The following is a 21,536-nucleotide window of genomic DNA, read 5'->3' as shown; positions in this document are numbered from 1 at the left end:
CAGCCGACCACCGCATCGGGCGCGGGGCGAGCGGCCGCGGTGAGGCGCCGAGGGCGGCGCGGGCGCAGCAGCCATGGGGGCCCTGACCAGCCGGCAGCACGCGGGCGTGGAGGAGGTGGACATCCCGTCCAACTCCGTGTACCGCTACCCGCCCAAGTCCGGTGAGCACGACCCAGGGCCGGGAGGAGGTCGCGGTGCTCCCGCGCGAGGGCTCCGAGGGTCCCGGGGACGCAGAGGCCGACGTCGCTGCAGAGCGATCTCGGAGGGTGGGAGGTGTTGGAGGAGGTCTGGAGGGGTGCTTTAGGGTCCTTGGCCGGGTCGCTGGAGTGGGCAGCCCTTCCGCCGGGGGACGGGAGCGGCCCCCACGCAGTCGGTCCTGTGACAGAGACGTGCGCTCGGGGCACTGCGGCTCCCGAGGGGCGGGGTGTCCGCGGCGCCGGCCGGGTTCCCGCTGGCCGCAGCGCTGCGTCCCTTCCTTCCCGCCCGGTGGTCTGTTCCCCTCGGGAGCTGAGGGTTAGGTCAGGCGGGCTTGGCATCCGAAGCAGGCGCCTGTGCCAGGTGCTGGCCCTGGTGGCCTCCGGAGAGGGAGGGACAGACACAGGTTTGAATTAGGTTTCTCAGGGGAAAGCTCCCGTCGCCTGCTGGAGGATGGAGGCCGAAAATGCGTTGGCTGTACTGGTGCTTTTTAAGAGGCTGTCAGAAGAAAGGTGTTTAACAGAAATGTTAAGGAATCAAGTATCAGAGTCACTCGGGTTGCCGCTTTGCCAAAGTAGTGGCAAGCCTGGTTTTTGGAATGAGGATAGCTCTGGGACAGGGCACAGGTATTTAAAATGTAGAGAAGTATTATGTTTGTTTTCAGAATCATTAAAAAGATGAATGTCTCCAGCCTCTGGTTTGTAGCATAAATATTGGAAGTGTAGGAGAATTTTGACAGCACAAAGAGGATGACTAGTGGATCGAGCACCAGCCAATTCTGAACTGCTGGCGCGTGACCTAACTCTCTGCTCTTTATTTTTCCTTGCTTTTCTCAAGACTTCTGGGGACCCATGGCTATCATCTTCTCTTTGGCTTAGGACCTGATGAGGATTTTCGTGAAATTGGAGAGATGTCAGAATTGCAGCAGGAGAATAAAGACATAGTAATGAGATGAGCTGGTTTCTCAGCAGTCTGTCCAGTTTGTGCCAGCCCAAAGTAGGGACCAGACAGTGAACCTGCACCCTGCAGAGTGCCTGCCAGGGCTGTGTTGCTCACTGATTTGTGCCAAACAGTGAATCCTTGCAGAGATGAATATGCTTAAGAGCTGCTTTAGAACAGCCTAAGATAAAGCCGTGCGTCATTAGTGTTTTAATAAAGCTCTAGCTGATTATGACTGTAGGAAACCAGTGCTAAAGGAAGCATGCATTTTGCTTTTTAGTAGACAAAAATATGCACAAGTATTGTGGATTTTTCTTTTCTGAAATCACTTAGCTTTTATTGCTCAGAATATGGAGCAGTTTTGCTGGCTTGGAGTTTGCAGTAGAATTTGCTGCCTCAGAAGAGTATTCACCCCTCCTTCACTTATGGGAATAAGCAAAGGTCAATCACTGGAGGGCTAGTCCTCAAAGGATATTAATACAAGTATGAATCTTGGATGGTGATAATCAAAGGATAATGGACCAAGCTAAAACTTTTCTTAACCAGCACCCTCCATACCTACAGTCTTAAATCATCCTCTCCACTCTATCAATCTTTTAAAAGTTTTACCTAATGGTAACTCTTTTTTTTAAAATAAATTTATTTATTTATTTATTTATTTTTGGCTGTGTTGGGTCTTTGTTGCTGCGTGCGGGCTTTCTCTAGTTGAGGCAAGCGGGGCCTACTCTTCGTTGCAGTGTGCGGGCTTCTCATTGCGGTGGCTTCTCTTGTTGTGGAGCACGGGCTCTAGGCACACAGGCTCAGTAGTTGTGGCTCTCAGTCTCTAGAGCGCAGGCTCAGTAGTTGTGGTGCACGGGCTTAGTTGCTGTGCGGCATGTGGGATCTTCCCAGACAAGGGCTCGAACCTGTGTCCCCTGCATTGGCAGGTGGATTCTTAACCACTGTGCCACCAGGGAGGTCTCTGGTAACTCATTTTTAGTCAGAGCTTTTGCATGTGAGAAATCTTTGTATCAAGTGGACCAAATTATGTATGTTTAAGATAAAACACGGAAAATAGGAGTCAGAACATTCATGTCCCAGTCAGCAAATCTTTGTGTACGTGAAAATATGCTGTAGTCTGGAGGCATCTCCTATCCTTCATCTGATCTTTAGATTTACCTGACTCTTTATTGGATTATAGTATTTTATTTTATTTTTTAAAATTAATTAATTAATTTGGCTGTGCCAGCTCTTATTTGCCGTGTGCGGGATCTTTGTTGCCGCGTGTGGTATCTTTAGTGGCGGCATGCAAACGCTTAGTTGGGGCATGTGGGATCTAGTTCCCTGACCAGGGATCAAACCCAGGCCCCCTGCATTGGGAATGTAGAGTCTTAGCCACTGGACCATCGAGGAAGTCCCTGGATTATAGTATTTTAGACCCAAAGGAACCTTGCAGAGAATTTGGCCCCAGACCCATTCATTTCACCGGTAAGAAAATGGAGGCCCAGAGAAATGAACTGGTAAGGCCAGGGTTACCCAGCAAGTTAATGCTCTTCTTACCAAAGCCTCTGCCTTTTTCAAGGAATTGAATTTTGAACTTGTCCTTGATGGTTTGTGGAATGGAGGCTATTCTGCATCAGGATTGAGACAAAACTCAGAGGCCTGTCTCCCTGTCAAAGAATCAGACTGGGTTGATTTTGAGGTCTCCCTATCTTGAGTACGGAAAGTAGAACAAAGCAAATAGCAGAGTCAGTTTTCTCCAAGTGACTAAACTGGCTGAGCTGAGACCGCCCTCTGGCTCAGTGGAAAGTCTCTGTTACTCCATGGCCTTGGAGTAGTTGTTTCAGCAAGCGCATGGTCATCTGTCCCTGTAATGATGGTCACAGTGCCCAGAAGAAATTGCTTTTTCTTTCTTTTTGGCTGCACTGGGTCTTCGTTGCTGCGCGCGGGCTTTCTCTAGTTGCGGCAAGTGGGGCTACTCTTCATCGCGGTGCACGGGCTTCTAATTACGGTGGCTCCTCTTGATGTGGAGCATGGGCTCTAGGCAGGCGGGCTTCAGTATTTGTGGCACGCAGCCTCAATAGTTGTGGCACACGGGCTTAGTTGCTCCACGGCTTGTGGGAACTTCCCGGACCAGGGCTTGAACCCTTGTCCCCTGCGTTGGCAGGCGGATTCTTAAGCACTGTGCCACCAGGGACATCCCTCTTTTTTGTGTTTTTAAAGGGACCCCTTAGTTTTGTATGCACATTGAGCTAGAAACACTTAAAAAGTATTGAGAACAGCCGATTTCATGTTGGAACTTGGGTTTACAGCTTTTTTTTCTTTCTTTAATAGAGATAGGTGAAAATAAAATAGCCTAAAATTACTTAGAATTATTATTTTTTTTGAATAAGTAATATGGTCACGTGGTTCAAAGTTTAAAAGAATGAAAAGGCGTACAATGAAAGTCTAGTTCTCACTGTAGCTGTTCATCCACCCAGTTCCTCCCCATACATACGTAACCACTTTCTGGAATTCTTCCAGAGTTTCTTGTGGAAATACAAGCATAGCATGCTACTTAGACTGCTCTGCACCTTGTTTTGTATTTGTTTTGTTTACTTTCAAACATATTGGAGATCTTTTTATATTATCTCCATATTAGAGAGGGTTTTTTGTTGTTGTTCTTTTTATTAAAAAAAACAACTGTGTAACGTTCCTTTGTGTGCGCACGCTATCGGTTTTTAACATAGTCTATTGGTGAACATTTGGGAGCGGTTTTTTTTTTTTCAGTCTTTTACTATGGCAAACAATGCAGCAATGGTTAATGTTATACACATGTTCTTAGGTGATTTGGGGCTTTGTTAATAAATACATAAATATTACTCATTTAAATAGCAGAAGGTACGATGGGAGTTTGTTTCTGTAGAGTATTTCTCCATTATCACAGCAAGCTATTTATAGCACTGTTCTGCATTTGGTCGTGCCTTTTAATTTTTGAGTTAGAAACCATATGTGCTTTTAAATCCTTCTCTGAGACCTTTGCTTCTTTCAAAGCCCACGGTCGTTGGTTCAGTCAAGTTAGGGCTTTGCTGAGGTGGTTGTTTTTATGCGTGTAGGCCCGACTTTTGAAAGGGGTCCCCAGGTTGATAAGAGTCATTATTTCTGTTTTCTCTGTCAAGGAAGAAATAGGCATACTATAAAGACAATTTAAGCCATTTTAATTCAGTACCTGATAAATCTAGTTCATTTTTCTCTTACATATTTGAGCAACTTGGAAAATAGGAGTAATTCATTTTGCTCAGGTGTTAAGAGGGAAACCTATTATAAAAATTCAGAATGGTAATCAGAGTCCTGAGCAGCTGACATCATCATCTTCCAAATTTTTGTTATATTGGAGTACACATATGCTTGTCAAGTGGGTCTGTCCTAGGGCAGACCACATTTCTAAAGCGTGGATACTGAGCCTTCGCTTATCAAATAGTTATAAAAGTTTCTCTTAGCTTTTAGGAGCATCAGGTAAATATGTTTCGAAACCAGGGGCTTTCAAAGATGGAACTTACTGCAGAATAAAGAATTATTTGGTTTTGGCACATTTTGATTGGTACGTTACCTAAAATTAAGTAGGTTTCTGAAATTCATAGTAAATACATTTAATACCATAAAAAATGTAAAGGTTCTTCCATTTAATGATGGAATCATCAAGATCAAGAGTTCAAATACTAGTATTATTTTTTTTTTAATAAATTTGTTTATTTAATTTATTTATTTTTGGCTGTGTTATGTCTTCGCTGCTGCGCGAGTGCTTTCTCTAGTTGCGGCGAGCGGGGTCTACTCTTCGTTGCAGTGCGTGGGCTTCTCATTGCCGTGGCTTCTCTTGTTGCGGAGCACGGGCTCTAGGCACGTGGGCTTCAGTAGTTGTGGCACGCGGGCTCCGTAGTCGTGACTCACGGGCTCTAGAGCACAGGCTCAGTAGTTGTGGCGCACAGGCTTACTTGCCCCGCGGCATGTGGGATCCTAGCTCCCCGACCAGGGATCGAACCCGTGTCCCCTGCATTGGCAGGCGGATTCTCAACCACTGAGCCACCAGGGAAGTCCCAGTATTATTTTTGAACATTTAAAACGTGGCAATTCTTCTACTTTCGAAACCTCCAGTATTTTTGCTTTATTTGTACTTTACTTCATTAAGAGCAGACTGATTTCTTTCACTTCTTGATTTTGCCTTATGATTTGGGGCCTTTCACTTACTCATATGATGGTGGTTGCGTTCTTTTGTTCTTTAGCATCTCTTTTCTCTTTCTGTTTATTACCATCAGTGCGCATTCCTGGGCACCTGCTATGCGTTGTGCTGTGCACCAGTGCATAGATTCTGATCCTGTGATTTTGTTTGTTTGTTTGTTTTTTGGCAGTAAGCGGGCCTCTCACTGTTGTGGCCTCTCCCGTTGCGGAGCACAGGCTCCAGACGCGCAGGCTCAGCTCCAGACGCGCAGGCTCAGCCGCTCCGCGGCATGTGGGATCCTCCCAGACCGGGGCACGAACCTGTGTCCCCTGCATCGGCAGGCGGACTCTCAACCACTGCGCCACCATGGAAGCCCTGATCCTGTGATTTTGATGCCTGTGGCAATCAGCAGGATAGAAGCCCTCAGGATCAACTTTGTAATTCATGATGTGGGTCACAGAAGGGAGGATTAACAATATAAGCTATCTGATGGCTGTATCAGCCAGGGTTCTCCAGAGAAAGAGAACCAGTGGGAGATAAATACATATAATTGGCCTCCATTATTGTGGGGGCTGGCAAGTCTAAAGTTTGTAGGGCAGGCCAGCAAGCTGGAAGCTCAGACAGGAGTTGACGTCGTATTCTTCAGTCTGAAATCTGTAGGACAGTCTGCCAGATGAGAAACTCAGGCAGGATTTCTATGTTAGTCTTAAAGCAGAATTTCCTTTTCTCCAGAAAACCTCAGTTTCTGCTCTTAAAGCCTTCAACTGATTGGATGAAGCCCACCCACATTATCAAGGGTAATCTATTTTACTTAAAGTCAACTAATTATAAATGTTAATCACATCCAGAAAATATCCTTGCAGCAACATCTAGATTAGTGTCTGGACGAACAGCTGATCACCATAGCCTAGCCAAGGTGACGTAAAAATTAACAGTCATAGTGGCTTCTTTTTTTTTTTTTTTTGGCCATACCCCGCAGCCTTATGGGATCTTAGTTCCCCAACCAGGGATTGAACCCACGCTCTCAGCAGTAAAAGCACAGAGTCCCAACCACTGAACTGCCAGGGAATTCCCAGTGGCTTCTTTTATTTTTTTTTATAAATTTATTTATTTATTTATTGGCTGCATTGGGTCTTCGTTGCTGTGCGTGGGCTTTCTCTAGTTGCAACGAGCGGGGGGCTACTCTTCGTTGTGGTGCGTGGGCTTCTCATTGTGGTGGCTTCTCTTATTGTGGAGCCTGGGCTCTAGGCATGCGGGCTTCAGTAGGTGTGGCACGAGAGCTCAGTAGTTGTGGCTCACGGGCTCTAGAGCGCAGGCTCAGTAGTTGTGGTGCACAGGCTTAGTTGCTCTGCAGCATGTGGGATCTTCCCAGACCAGGGCTTGAACCCGTGTCTCCTGCATTGGCAGGCAGATTCTTAACCACTGCGCCACTAGGGAAGTCCCCCGCAGTGGCTTCTTATTTTAACAAATTATTCTTGCTAAATAGGTGCTGAGCTCAAGTTTTTAGTTTCTGAGAGAGTGCTTGTGCTGGGAAAACATATTTTTAAAAGTCTAAAAATTGCAGTCTTTAAAAATCATTATTTAAAAATTACGCTCCTTCCTGGACTTCCCTGGTGGTCCAGTGGTTAAGAATCCGCCTTCCAATGCAGGGGACACGGGTTCGATCCCTGGTCGGGGAGCTAGGATCCCACATGCCGCGGGGCAAGTAAGCCTGAGAGCTACAACAAAGAGCCCACACGCCGCATGAAAGATCTCGTGTGCCACAACTAAGACCTGATGCAGCCAAAAATTAAAAAATAAAAATTACACTCCTTCCAAAATTTCAGTGCTTATCATCTAGTATCAAAGATAGAATGCAGGCATACAGAGATAAATAAGAATACAGAATATACCATGACCAGGGATCTATCTCAGTAATGCAAGGTTGGTTTAATATCTGAAAAATCAATCAGTGTTAATACACCATATTGGTAGAATAAAGAATAAAAACTACATGATCATCTCAATAGACGCAGACAAAACGTTTAACAAATCCAACACCTTTTCAAGATGAAAAACACTCAGCAAACTTGTAATAGAAGGGTACTTCCTCAATCTGATACAGAGCATCTACAAAGAGCTCATAACTACCACTCTACTTAAAGGTGAGATACAGATGCTTTCCTGCTAAGATCTAGAAGAAGACAAGGGCGCCTGCTTTTGCCATTCAGTATTAACTGGAGATTCTAACTAGTACAATAAGGCAAAACAAACAAACACATTTTTAAAAAAATTTAAGGCAACCAGATTGTAAAGAAAAAAGTGAAACTGTCTTTATTCATAGATGACATGATCCTATGTATAGAAAATACCAAAGATTCCACAAAAAAGCCTACTAGAACTAAAAAATGAGTGAGGAACATTGCAGATACAAGATCAGATCAACTGTGCTTTTATATACAAGAAATGATCTGAAAATGAAATTAAGGAAACTATTGCCATTCCCAGTAGCATCAAAAAGAATACAGTTCTCAGGAATAAATTTCACATAGTAAGTATATGATTTGTACAATGGAAATTCTAAAATGTTGCTGAGATTGATGCTTTAACTAAAAAAGTTTAAAGAGATCTGAATAAATAGACGTTTCATGTTCATGGAATGGAAAATTCAGTATTGTTGAGATGCCAGTGTTCTCCAAATTGATCTGAAAATTGAGTACATTTTCTGGTAAAATCCCAAAGAGCTTTTTTTTTTTTTTTTTTTTTTTTTTGTGGTATGTGAGCCTCTCACTGTTGTGGCCTCTCCTGTTGAGGAGCACAGGCTCCGGACGCACAGGCTCAGCGGCCATGCCTCACGGGCCCAGCCGCTCCGCGGCATGTGGGATCTTCCCAGACCAGGGCGTGAACCCGTGTCCCCTGCATCGGCAGGCGGACTCTCAACCACTGCGCCACCAGGGAAGCCCTCCAACAGACTTTTATGAAGAAATTGACCAGCCAATTCTAAAATGTATGTGGACATTCAAAGGACCTAGAATATCGAAAACAATTTTGAAAAGGAAGAACAAACTTGGAGGATTTTCACTACCCAATTTCAAAAATTACTATCAAGCCATGGTGTGGTATTGGTACAACAAGAAGCATATAGATCAGGGACATCCTTGGTGGTCCAGTGGTTAAGACTTCAACTTCCGACACAGGGGGTGCGGCTCAATTCCTGGTCGGGGAGCTAAGATCCCACTGGCTTGCTGTCAGCAGTGAGAGGCCCGCGTACCGCAAAAAAAAAAAAAATCACACACACACACACAAAAAGAAACAACATGTAGATCAATGGAACAGAATTGCAAGCCAGAAATAAATCCTTATATTTATGCTCAGTTGATTTTTTTTTTTTTTTTTTGCGGTACGCGGGCCCCTCACTGTTGTGGCCTCTCCCGTTGCAGAGCACAGGCTCTGGATGCGCAGGCTCAGCGGCCATGGCTCACGGGCCTAGCCGCTCCGTGGCATGTGGGATCTTCCCGGACCGGGGCACGAACCCTTGTCCCCTGCATCGGCAGGCGGACTCTCAACCACTGTGCCACCAGGGAAGCCCTGCTCAGTTGATTTTGACAGAAGTACCAAGACAATTCAACAGGGAAAGGATAGGTTTTTCAACAAATGGTGGCAGCACAACTGGATATTGACAAGCAAGAAAATGAACTTAGACCCTTTCTCCACATGACCAAAAATTAACTCGCAATGGATCACAGAATGAAAATACTACCCACAGAATGGGAGAAAATATTTGCAAATCTTATGTATGGTAAGGGATTCATATCTAGAATATATAAAGAACTTGTACAATTCAAAAAACAAAAAGACAACCCGATGAAAAAAGGAGCAAAGATCTTGAGTAGACATTTGTCCAACAAAGATATACAAATGGACAGTAAGCATGTCAACAATGAAGAGATGCTTAACATCATTGGCTGTTAGGGAAATGCAACTCAAAACTACGGTTAGATAATACTTCATATCCATTAGGACAGTGATAATTTAAAAAACAAATAGTAGGGCTTCCCTGGTGGCACAGTGGTTGGGAGTCCGCCTGCCGATGCAGGGGACACGGGTTCGTGCCCCGGTCCGGGAGGGTCCCACATGCCGTGGAGCGGCTGGGCCCGTGAGACATGGCCGCTGGGCCTGCGCGTCTGGAGCCTGTGCTCCGCAACGGGAGAGGCCGCAGCCCGCGTACCGCAACAAAACAAAACAGAACAAATAGTAAGTGTTGGTGAGGATGTGGAGAAATTGGAATTCTGGTCCCCCGCTGGTGGGAATGTAAAACGGTACAGTTGCTATGGAAAACAGCTTGGTTTTTTTTCCAGATTTAGCGCTACAATCTTTTATAACCATAGAAGGTAGCTGGAAATACTAGATGCTAACAGACAATATGATACATAACCCCTGGGGTAGGAGTCAGCAGGGAGTTTGACAGAGACCACCTGTTTAGACTAAGAGCCTTTCAATGGATTGCTAGATGGATTGGATCTGCTGCTTCAGTTGTGAGCGTTCTTTGATGGTGACAGAGCAGGCGATGACAGGCCTGGAGACCCCACCGGCTCGCCCCAGGGCCTGCCTGGAACGCACAAACACACAGGGCACGTTCTTGTCCTCACATAGCAGTGGGAGGTGCAGGATGACCTCCAGGGGCTCGGCGTCTGCAGCCATCGAAATGAACTCAGAGATGCCTCTGTTGAGGGTTTCGGTGGCCTCACTGGCTCCTTTTCGAAGCTGCTTGTGATTGCTGAATGAGGTCCAGTAGTTTCTTGGTGAGGTGGGCATCTGCAAGAGGGAAGGCCTTCAGATTTACATCAGCCTCAATCTTGGCTCCAGTTCCACGGTATTGTCATTGGTCAAGGAGCACAGGCGATGTCAGAGTTGGAGCCCTCACCGCTGCAGAAAGCTCTATGGAAAGCAGTTTGACAGTGCCTCAAATGTTCATGACTTCATAACTCAGCAATTACAGTCATATGTTACATACACACATAATATATATATGCCCAAGAAAAATGAAAAAAAATCCACACCAAAACATGTACATGAATGTTCATAGCAGCACTGGTCATAATAGCTAAGAGGTGGAAACAACCCGAATGTTCATCACCTGGTGAATGGAACAACTGATAAAATGTGGTAAATCCATGCAATGGAGTGTTACTTGGCAACCAAAAGGAATGAAGTATTGATATTTGCTACAGCTTGGATGAAACTTGAAAAGCACTGATGTTAAGTGAAAGAAGCCAGAGGCAGAAGGCCATATATTGTATGATTCCATTTATATGACGTGTCCAGAAGGGGCAAATCCATAGACAGAAAGTAGATTAGTGGCTGCCAGTGGCCGGGGGAGGGGGAAATGAGAAGTGACTGCTAATGGGTTTCTTTCTGGGATAATGAAAATGTTCTAAAATTAGATAGTAGTGGATAGTTGTATAACTCTGTGAATATACTAAAAAAACCATTGAATGGTACACTTTAAATAGGTGAATTATATGGTATGTGAATTGTAGCTCAGTAAAACTTTTTTATTGTTACTTTAAAAAATATTTATTTATTTATTTGGCTGCTCTGGGTCTTAGTTGCGGCATGTGAGATTTTCGTTGCGGCATGCAGGATCTTTTACTTGTGGCATGCGGGATCTAGTTCCCTGACCAGGGATTGAACCCAGGCCCCCTGCATTGGGAGAGTGGAGTCTTACCCACTAGACTACCAGGGAAGTCCCAAAGCTGTTTTAAAAATGGACCTAAATTCAAGAGCTAAAACTATAAAACCCCTAAAAGAAGACATAGGAGAAACTATTTATTTGTTTCAGATTGGGCAGAGTTCTTTGATACAGTGCCAAAAGCAAAATCCATAAGAGAAAAAACTGATAAATTGGATTTCTTCCAAATTAAAAATGTTTCTACTTCAGAAGACAACGTTTAGGAAATGAAAGGACAAGCCACCTTCTGAATGAAAATATTTGCAAAACACATAAAGGATTTACTTCCAGAATGTATCGAGAACTTTTTACAGCTCAGTATTAAGAAGACGACCCAATTTACAAATGGACAAAAGAGTTGAATAGACATGTCACCAAAGAAGATATAGGAATGGCCAATAAATACATGGAAAGATGCTCAGCATTAGTAGTTATTAGGGAAACACAATTAAAACCACAATGAGATAGCACTTCAAAACCACTAGGAGAGCAACAATAAAAAAGACAATATCAAGTGTTGGTGAGAATGCAGAGAAATTGGAATCCTTGTGCATTGTAGATGGGAATGTAAAATGGTAACAGCCAGTTTGGAAAAGAGTTTGGGAGTGTCTTTAAAAGTTAGGGACTTCCCTGGTGGCACAGTGGTTAAGAATCTACCTGCCAATGCTGGGGACATGGGTTAAAGCCCTGGTCTGGAAAGATCCCACATGCCGCGGAGCAACTAAGCCCGTGCACCACAACTACTGAGCCCGCGCGCCACAACTACCGAACCTGTGTGCCACAACTACTGAGCCCTCACGCCTCGAGCCCGTGCTCCACAACAAAAGAAGCCACTGCAATGAGAAGTTCATGCACCACAACGAAGAGTAGCCCCCGCTCGCTGAAACTAGAGAAAGCCTGCACGCAACAACGAAGACCCAACACAGCCCAAAATAAATAAATAAATAGAAAAAGTTAAACATAAATTTACCTTATGATCTAGCAATTGCACCCCTATGAATCTATCCAAAAGAAATGACATAGATACACACAAAGATATGTATGCAAATGTTCATAACAGCATTGCTCATAATAGCCAAAAAACTGGAAATAATCCAAATGTCCATCAACTGGTGAATGGATTAACAAAATGAGGTATATTTGTACATTGCAATACTATTCAGCATTTTAAAGGAACGAACTATTGATATACGCTACACAATGCGGGTTAACCTCAAAAACGTTGTGGTAAGTGAAAGAAGCCAGATACAAGACGATGTATTATTGTATGAGTCCATTTATATGAAATGGCTAGAAAAGGCAGATATGTAGAGATAGAAAGCAGAACAGTGTTTACCTAAGGCTGGGGATGGGAGTGGGAATTAGTTGTAAATTGGCATGAGGGAGCATTTCGGGGTGGTGTTTTCAGCGGGATTGTGGTGATGGTTGATTGTAGGATGGATGAATTTTATGCTGTGTATATTATACCTCAATAAAGCTGTTTTTAAAAATAACAGTACTGACTGGTTTATGCCAATTGAATAAAATAAAGAGAAGAGCTTCATCATTAAGGGTCGGGCTCTTGAGAGCTAATGGCCTTGAAGGTAGACTTTGAAGGCAGGTAGAGCTCTTCAATAGTCCAATGTGGAGAATAGTATTAGTAGTGGGTAAAGGTCGCCGATGGTATGGATAGATTACAGAATTACAGGTAGGAGCCAAATTTGAGAGGAAGCAAATGGTGTTTTAAGGAAGATTTATCTCTTAGAGGGATAGGTTGTGGGGAGAAAACACTGGAAGTGTAGAGACTTGCTAGGAAAGTTACCTGGTAACTCACTGTAATCAAACTTGGAAAGGGCTGAGGTCTTGACGGGGTGCTTTGCACGAAGCACATGTTCAGTGTTTTTGTAGCTTTGGTGCCTATACTGTTTTTAGCTTGGGAGCCAGAGAAGTGAGGCCCCGTTGACAGAAATTGGGAATAGGGAGCAGAAACTGCTTTTGAATTGATTCCCAAATGTCGGCCAGGGCTTTACCGCTCCTCAAAATCTAGGTAGATTCGGGACTTCCCTGGCGGTCCAGTGGTTAAGACTCCACGCTTCCACTGCAGGGGGCGTGGGTTCGATCCCTGGTTAGAGAACCAAGATCCTGCCTGCAGCACTGCACGGCCTAACTAGCTAAATAAATAATCTACGTAGATTAGACAGAAACCCACCTATTCCCCCAAATCAGAGTACAGACTTCTGACGCCCCCTCAGAGATTTCTGTGAACTCCCAGGTGACGTGTCGGGACCATGTTGGCCCCGGAGCTCCGGCTTGCTGTCTTGGCCTCATAACAAATGTAACATCGGTCCATTATTCAGTTTCTCCAAAATATTCCATTCACATAAAGTATTCAAAGCGTGGGTTCTAGGGCTTCTCTGGTGGCGCAGTGGTTGAGAGTCTGCCTGTCGATGCAGGGGACACGGGTTCATGCCCCGTGAGGGGCTGCAAAAGGGAGAGGCCTGTGTACCGCCAAAAAAAAAAAAAAAAAAAACCAAAGTGTGGATTCTAGTAAAGATTTGTAGGGGGATGATGAAGTTTGGGCTTACATTGGAGAAATACAAACTCCCTAATTGTATGTCAACTAGGGAGTTTTACTGGCTCTTCAGCTCACCAATCCCGGCCTTCCTCTGTCTTAATGTCTCTTTTCCTCTTACCTCTCCTTTTTTGGACTCTTCTTTTTATTATTTCCCCTGAGAAAAAAAACAACTTACTAGGACTTCCCTGGTGGTCCAGTGGCTAAGACTCTGTGCTCCCAACGCAGGGGGCCCGGGTTCAATCCCTGGCCAGGGAACTAGATCTTGCACACCGCAACTAAAATCCTGCATGCCACAACAAAGATCCCACATGCCACAACTAAGACCCGGCGCAGCCAAGTAAATAAATAAATGAATAAATAAATAAAACAAATTACAAAGTAGTTTGAGTGCCATTAACAAGCATCAAAAACACCCATACTTTTGGCGTGCCATTCTCCGTTCTAAGTAGCTCATGAATGTATATTCCAAAAAAAGATCAAGCCTTCCCTAAGAGGAGTTCTGGTGCCAACTCTTAAGATAAAATGCCTTTCATTCCACCTCCTTCCAGAAGAAAAGGTTATTCACTGAGTTTGAGGCAAAGAAGGGATACCCAGGTAAAAAGATACGGCAGGTGGTTAAAGATTTGGACTGAAACTCCAAAGAAAGATCAGAGACAAAGGTTTGGGAGTTGAGGATGGCAAAGGAGGGCCAACGTGTATTAATTGCCCGCTGGGCCTAGCCAGCTGCATAAATGTTATCTTATTAGATCCCAACAGCAATCCTTGGAAAGGGGTATTATTATCTCCATTTTACAAATAAAGAAGCCAATGCGGGACTTCTCGGATGGTCCAGTGGGTAAGAATCCATGCAGGGGGCCTGGGTTCGATCCCTGGTTGGGGAACTAGATCCCGCATGCATGCCGCAACTAAGAGTTCACACGCCGCAGAGAAGATCCCGTGTGCCGCCAACTAAGACCCGTTGCAACCAAAATAATAAATAAAGCCAATGCTCAAAAAAGTTAAATGATTTGTCCTAGGTCACACAGCTAGTAAACGGTGCCATCAGGATCAAATCCAGCTCTGTCTTAAGTCAAAGGCTTTGCTTTGATTCTGTGAGGAAGAGAGAGAGAGGAAGAATGAAAAAAAAGCAGAGGATGGGGCTCCTAGAGACATATCCATGTTTGGGGCTGGGTGGAAAAGTGGGGCAAGAAGAAGAAGACTCAGAAATTCATGTTGAAGTCTTCTGAGCATTCGTAAGGTGAATGAATTGTGGGAAAAGACAGTTGGCCTCTTTGGTATTCCAGAGAAGAGTTTCAGTGCAGTGGTGGAAACTGTTGTAAAGATTTGAGGGGAAAAAAAAAAAGATTTGAGGAGTTGTTGGATGTGGGGTGGGAGTAGACAGAGGATGAACTGGTGGATGGATGGATGGGTGAGTGGGTGGGTCTTAAGGCACGGCAGATGGAACTTGTTTTTGTATTTGTTTTTTTAGTCAGGGAGGGAAGACATTTGTAGAATGAGGCAAGTGGCCAGCGGAGAGAGGGGAATAGAAATCTTGAGAAAGAACGATGGTTTTTGATGAGGTCTGGAGGACATAGAGGCAGTTGGGAATGAGAACCCAGGTGAAGAAGTTAACCTTGGAATGGGGAAAAGAGGAATATCTTCTTGAGATGGGAAGAAAGTATGAATAAAAGTATGAGGAGGTTGTAAGGTGATGAAACTTTTTTGATGGAGAAGGGTTTGGGGGTTTTTTGGGGGGCTGCGCTGTGTGCGGCATGCAAAATCATAGTCTCCAACCAGGGATCGAACCCGTGCCCCCTGCAGTGGAAGCACGGAGTCTTAACCACTGGACGGCCAGGGAAGTCCCTGGAGAAGGGTTTTGAGGGAGTGCCACAAAAGAAAAGGAAGACGGGTAGAGGGGTCAGGTTTGGGGACTTGAGAATGTGGGAAAGGTTTGGGTCCATTGATATGTGCCTTGCTGTAAATACTGTAAAGCTACAGTTGTTAAAACTATATTGTACTAGTTCAGGGTAGAATAGAATCCAGATCTAGGTATATATAGCATGATAAAAATAGCATTTCAAATTAGTGGGGGAAATGGAATAGTCAGTAAATGGTGTTAGTAAAATTTCCTATTTGGAAAAAAAAAAAATTCTTATCCCATACAGTCCATGAGGACAAATTCCAGATGTAAAAACAATCAAATAGAAAAAAAAAAAAAGCAGGCAAGCCACATAAACTAGAAAGAATAGGGAGTGTTTATCAGTAGGGAAAGAGTTAATTCAATCTGGGCACTCATTGGGATTACAGTGTAATGGTTAAGAGTACTCACAGGCTCTGGAATAAAAATAGCTGGATTTGGGGCCTGACACTGCGTCTTACTAGCTGTGTGACCTTGGACAAAGTACTTAAACTGTCTGTGCATTCAATTCCTCTTTGGTAAAATTAAAAGAAAAAAGATTAGTAACACCCACCTTATAGGATTTTGAGGGATAACCTATATAATACTTGTTAGTACAGCACTGGTATAGAGTAAGCCCTCAATAAGAGGTGGTTATTATGTAGTCATTAAGAACAATGAGGTCGGGAATTCCCTGGCGGTCCAGTGGTTAGGACTCTGGTGCTTTCACTGCTGAGGCCCAGGTTCAGCCCCTGGTTGGGGAACTAAGATCCTGCAAGCTGCTCAGAGCGAGCGGGTCAAAAAAAAAAAAAAGAACAATGAGGCAATGAGGTCAATCCATAAGTACAGACCTGGAACGATGCCTACAGTACATTAGGGAAAAAAGCAACACGCAGATCAATATCAGTAATATCCCAATTAGGTTAAATATCAGAATAAAGCAAAACAGAAAAGCTGAATGTGTTTATATATGTATAGGAAAATCTGGAAGGCTGCAAATGGATTGTTAGTAATGGAGTTACCTTTCATAGTGTTGGATTATTACTTTTTAAATTACGTACTTCTTTGTATTACTTTTTTTGCCAAAGACAGGTATTACTTATATAATTTTTAAATTTTGTTTATTTAATTTATTTTTGGCTGTGTTGGGTCGTGGCTGCTGGGCACGGGCTTTCTCTAGTTGCAGCAAGCGGGAGCTACTCTTTGTTGCGGTGCGTGAACTTCTCATTGCAGTGGCTTCTCTTGTTGCGGAGCACGGGCTCTAGGCACGTAGGCTTCGGTCGTTGTGGCACGTGGGCTCAGTAGTTGTGGCTCGAGGGCTCTAGAGCACAGGCTCAGTAGTTGTGGCGCACGGGCTTAGTTGCTCCGCGGCATATGGGATCTTCCCGGACTGGGGCTCGAACACCTGTCCCCTGCATTGGCAGGTGGATTCTTAACCATTGCACCACCAGGGAAGTCCCTATAATTTTTTTAAATAAGTGAAAAACATGAATAACAAAAGCAGCACTGTAGCATTAGAATTGACTTGAACAGTTAGAGATGTTTAAATGCAATTTTGTTACTTTCCTTTTATTTTTGCGACCTTAAGCTTAAAGTATGTTATTGAAATGCCATGTAGATGAAGGATTTTCAAATATATGAAAGCATAATAGGATTTCCATAGCCAGTTTTTCCATATTTTAATTTTTTCTTTTTTCTTTCCTTTTCTTTTTATTTATTTAAAAAATTTTTCCCCATATTTAAATTTTGTATGAAGTTATTTTTAAGTACAATTCCATTTTCTGCAACAATCAAGGATATGACTCCATTGGTCCAAAAGTAAATAGGTGAACATTAGTATTTTTCACGTATAGGCAGGATATCTAATTTATTTTACTGTGACCTCAATTTTTAAAAAAATACCAAAAGAAGGGAAGATTGATTAGAGGTCTTGCAATAAAAACTCCCAATTAGCATGAGATAGTGACTAAAATCCAAAATATATTTTGCTTCATCTTTTACTCTATACAAATTATCACAATTGTATCGTTTACTCAGCAGCGTCTTTGAATTTTGTTAGTTTTATAAAATATAAAGTTTCAAAAACCTTAAAATCTTTGATTTGGAATCATGCCATGACAATAAATAAATCGCTATTACCTAGAGGCCTAAACAGTTGGGTTTTTTCCCCCTAACCCTTTTTCTGTAGACCAACATATTTCAGTAATATCATAGATTTGGGAAAAAAAGTTATTTTAAATTAGAATAAAATTAGAGTTTCTGTTTGTTAACATTTAGGGAACCCTTTAAATACAGAGTTGTAGAAAGACGGGAAGGAGGTTCAACTACCCTTTATTGCGTGATGTGATAATACATAGTGGTCTGGGGGCAAATGTCCGAATATCTCACTGGGACAGACATAAATTCTGGAATTCACTGAGCAACACTGAATTTCATTGTGATGTTAGGAATATGCCCTAATATCTTAATTCACTGGGTAACTTATTTAAGTTAGTGAATTCTAAGATTTTTCTCTTTGTTCTCTTGCTGAGTAACAAATAGTTGTATTTTTCTTCGTGGATAGTTGAAAAAAGAATGTGAATAGCTCCTTAAAAGTTTTTATATTGATTACCTATTGAAAGAATATTTTGGATATATTGGGATATTGGAACATCCAACATTGGGATAAATAAAATATATTCAAATTAATTTTGCTTATTTTTACTTCTTAAAAATGTGGCTATTAGATCATTTAAAATTACATATGTGGCTTGCATTTATGGCTCATGGTATACATATATACTTTTTTGGCCACGCCACGCGGCATATGGGATCTTAGTTCCGGGACCAGGGATTGAACCCACTCCCCCTACAGTGGAAGCGTGGAGTCTTAACTATTTGACCTCCAGGGAAGTCCTGTGTTAGCATATCTTTGTTCAGTGCTGATCTGGAAGAACAGTACTAGTGTAATTTTCTTCCCTTGTAAGTAATTTGATTTTTGTTTGTCTAGATGCCTTTTTTTCTTTAATACTTTTTATAAAATACTGAAAAAATATTGTATTAGCACTGGTCATTCTGGGCCATACCTTATGGTTGTTGTTTTTTTTTTCTTGATATTTATTTTTATTGTGGTTAAAAATACATAACATTAAACTTACCATCTTAACCATTTTCAAGTGTACAGTTCATTAGTGTTAAAATCTCTAGAACTTTTTCTTCTTGCAAAACAAACTCTGTACCCATTAAACACTAATTCCCCTTTTCCCCTCCCACTCATACCTTTTGTTTTAAATATAATTTGGTTAAGAAATTATAGCCAACTAATAATGGAAAGCTTGCAGGTTATCTACTAGTCATGTGTGTTTTTTCCCATTAGCAAATAGGCAAAGAAGTGTTTTAGTGCAGCTCTTTTTCCCCTACCGTTTCTGATTTTAGAGCGCAGTTCACTAAGAGCGCTTTTACTAAGAGCGCTTTTACTAAGAAGCAAAAATGTGTGCAAATTGTCCAGAAGGCATTTTTTTTCAGGGATTGTTAGTGTGTTTGATGTTGCCATCTGCTGATGTGGCCGCTCTCGGTCACTGTGCCCTGATCCACACCTCTGGGCAGCCTGGGCAAACAGGCAGAATGCTTTAGCTAGGCTGCAGATAGCAAGTTTGCTCTCTCTCTAGTCTTAACTGGGGTTATTAGCGAGGTGCATTTCAAAGAGAGGAAAAAACAAAATTTCGGTGGTCTTAAGTTTAATTTTCCTTTTACCTGATGATAAGTGCACCAAGGAAGATCAGCTTTTCCCAGGAACTTGGCATTGACGCTTCTCCTGAAATGAAAAATCCCCTTTTCATTTGTGGATTATTGACCTTAATTTTAGGTCTTGGTATATGTGTGCTCTTGATTTCTAATGCCAGGCAAGGCTACAGTTAGCTCTGCACTGCTTTCTGGATAATTTCTTTTAATGTCACAGCTCCCCCAAAAAATGGCATTTCCACTAGAACACTGTCATCTTTAACACTTTAACCCTGAAGCCATTAGTGCTCTTCTCTTGCTAGGATCAAATCTCCGTGGACTTCATTGTCCCCACATCCCTCACCTGACTGCTCCCAGGTACTGGAAACTCAACGTGTCCCACATTGAACTCAACCTGTACCACTCCAGACACCAAACCTGCTTCTCCTGGTTCTTTATTCATGATTTGGGCAAGCCATCCATCCATCAGTGTAAACATCTTTCCCTTTTCTAATGTCACCTAATGTGTAATAAATGTATAATGTCTAATGTATAAAAAATATATTTTACTAAGGTTCAACAGTAAATGACAGATTCTTTGAGATGGCTGCCTCTGCTTATGGCAACTAGGCACCTCCCCTCTCTATAAATTATGCACGTGGAAAATAGGGCTAGTAAGTGCTAGACATAAATAATTGATAACCAAGCTTTCCTAAGTGATGAATCGCGCTGTTGTATCACTGCAGATGGCTGCCCTGTGTATTTTCGTTTTGATGGGTAACTTTCAAGGGTTCCTCAGTGATTGCTTTGCTTTGGTTTGCTGTTACTTTCAAATAAGGTTTTCCTGCCTGTTATTTAATGAAAGAACTGCCTCACTTTGTGGCGAGTGATTTTATCCACGTTGTTTTGTTTAATAAGTGTTTCTAGACTAAAGCAGCTCCATGTGTAGAAAATCCAAAACATGAACATTTGGTTCCGTTTTTCTGTTAGAACGTTCTTCTCTGTCTTCCTTGCTGTGGCTTCTTCACAGGCTGAAAGTGCTGAATCTCATTTTTTTTTAGAGTTTGCTGTATACCTAAAACATTGAAACACTGACCTGAGCCGTGTAACACGTAAAGAAGACTTTTGCCGATTCATCTTTGTATTAATCTAAGAACTGGGGTGTATGAGAGCATCGATGAAGTATGTTATGGTAGGAGTCGTTCACTTTGAACAGCTTGCCTTTGTGGGAGAATTAGATTATAGAAATGTGGCTTAAGAAGCATTTTTTTTGCTGGAAGGGGTGTGGTGAAAAGGGAACCCTTCTGCACTGTTGGTAGGAACGTAAATTGATACAGCTACTATGGAGAACAGTATGGAGGTTCCTTAAAAAACTAAAAATAGAATTACCATATGACCCATCAACCCCACTACTGGGCATATACCCAGAGAAAACCGTAATTCAAACAGAGACATGTACCACAATGTTCATTGCAGCACTGTTTACGATAGCCAGGACATGGAACCAACCTAAGTGTCCATCGACAGATGAATGGATAAAAAAGATGTGGCACATATATACAATGGAATATTCCTCAGCCATAAAAAGAAATGAAATTGAGTTATTTGTAGTGAGGTGGATGGACCTAGAGTATGTCATACAGAGTGAAGTAAGTCAGAAAGAGAAAAAAAAATACCGTATGCTAACACATATATATGGGATCTAAAAAAAAAAAAAATGGTACTGATGAACCTAGTTGCAGGCCAGGAATAAAGAGGCAGGCATAGAGAATGGACTTGAGGACTTGGGGTGAGAGTAGCATTGACATGTATACACTACTGAATGTAAAATATTTGGCTGGTGGGAAGCAGCCGCATAGCACAGGGAGATCCGCTCCGTGCTTTGTGATGACCTAGGGGGTGGGGTAGGGAGGGTGGGAGGGAGACGCAAGAGGGAGGAGATATGGGGACACGTGTATGCATGTGGCTGATTCACTTTGTTGTGCAACAGAAACTAACAGTATTGTGAAGCAATTATACTCCAATAAAGATATATTTTTTTAAAAAAAGCATTTTTAATTGAAGTATAGTTGATTTACAAAGTGTTCATTTCTGCTGTACAGCAAAGTGACTCAGTTATACATATACATACATTCTTTTTTCTATTCTTTTCCACTATGGTTTATCACAGGATATTGAATATAGTCCCTTTGCTATGCAGTAGGACCTTGTTGTTTATCCATTCTATGAAAAGCATTCGTTTAATCATCAGATTTGGAAAGTGTTCCCAGATGGAATGTGTGGTGTTACCTAAGCCTCCCTTGGTGACTTAGTGCCATCAGGTCCTGGCACGGTTCTTCCTTCTATCTGGATAAGGCAGATGGGGATTCTGACCCTGACCGCTGATTGC

The 21,536-nt window shown here is 42.6% G+C and overlaps 1 protein-coding gene and 1 pseudogene across 5 annotated transcripts in view; one reads left to right on the top strand and one right to left on the bottom strand.

Annotated features, from left to right (window-relative positions):
- Positions 1-7: 7 nt before the first annotated feature.
- Positions 8-21,536, top strand: part of RNF157 (ring finger protein 157) — an 81,037-nt gene continuing 59,508 nt past the window's right edge. For all 5 annotated transcript variants that reach the window (XR_003005352.1, XR_003005350.1, XR_003005351.1 and 2 more), the window contains exon 1: positions 8-161. Coding sequence is in view for 1 of the 5 variants with exons in the window: in XM_024760582.1 (XP_024616350.1) it covers positions 74-161 (88 nt within the window). In the remaining 4 variants the exon portion in view is untranslated. The remainder of the gene's footprint in view (positions 162-21,536) is intronic.
- Positions 9,767-19,610, bottom strand: LOC112410369 (NHP2-like protein 1 pseudogene; annotated as a pseudogene).

This window comes from Neophocaena asiaeorientalis, unplaced genomic scaffold (assembly GCF_003031525.2).
Source record: "Neophocaena asiaeorientalis asiaeorientalis breed wild unplaced genomic scaffold, Neophocaena_asiaeorientalis_V1.1 scaffold30, whole genome shotgun sequence".
Classification (NCBI taxonomy): Eukaryota; Metazoa; Chordata; class Mammalia; order Artiodactyla; family Phocoenidae; genus Neophocaena; species Neophocaena asiaeorientalis.
Note: the sequence above shows the minus strand (reverse complement) of the source record. Positions and strands in the feature narration are given on the sequence as shown.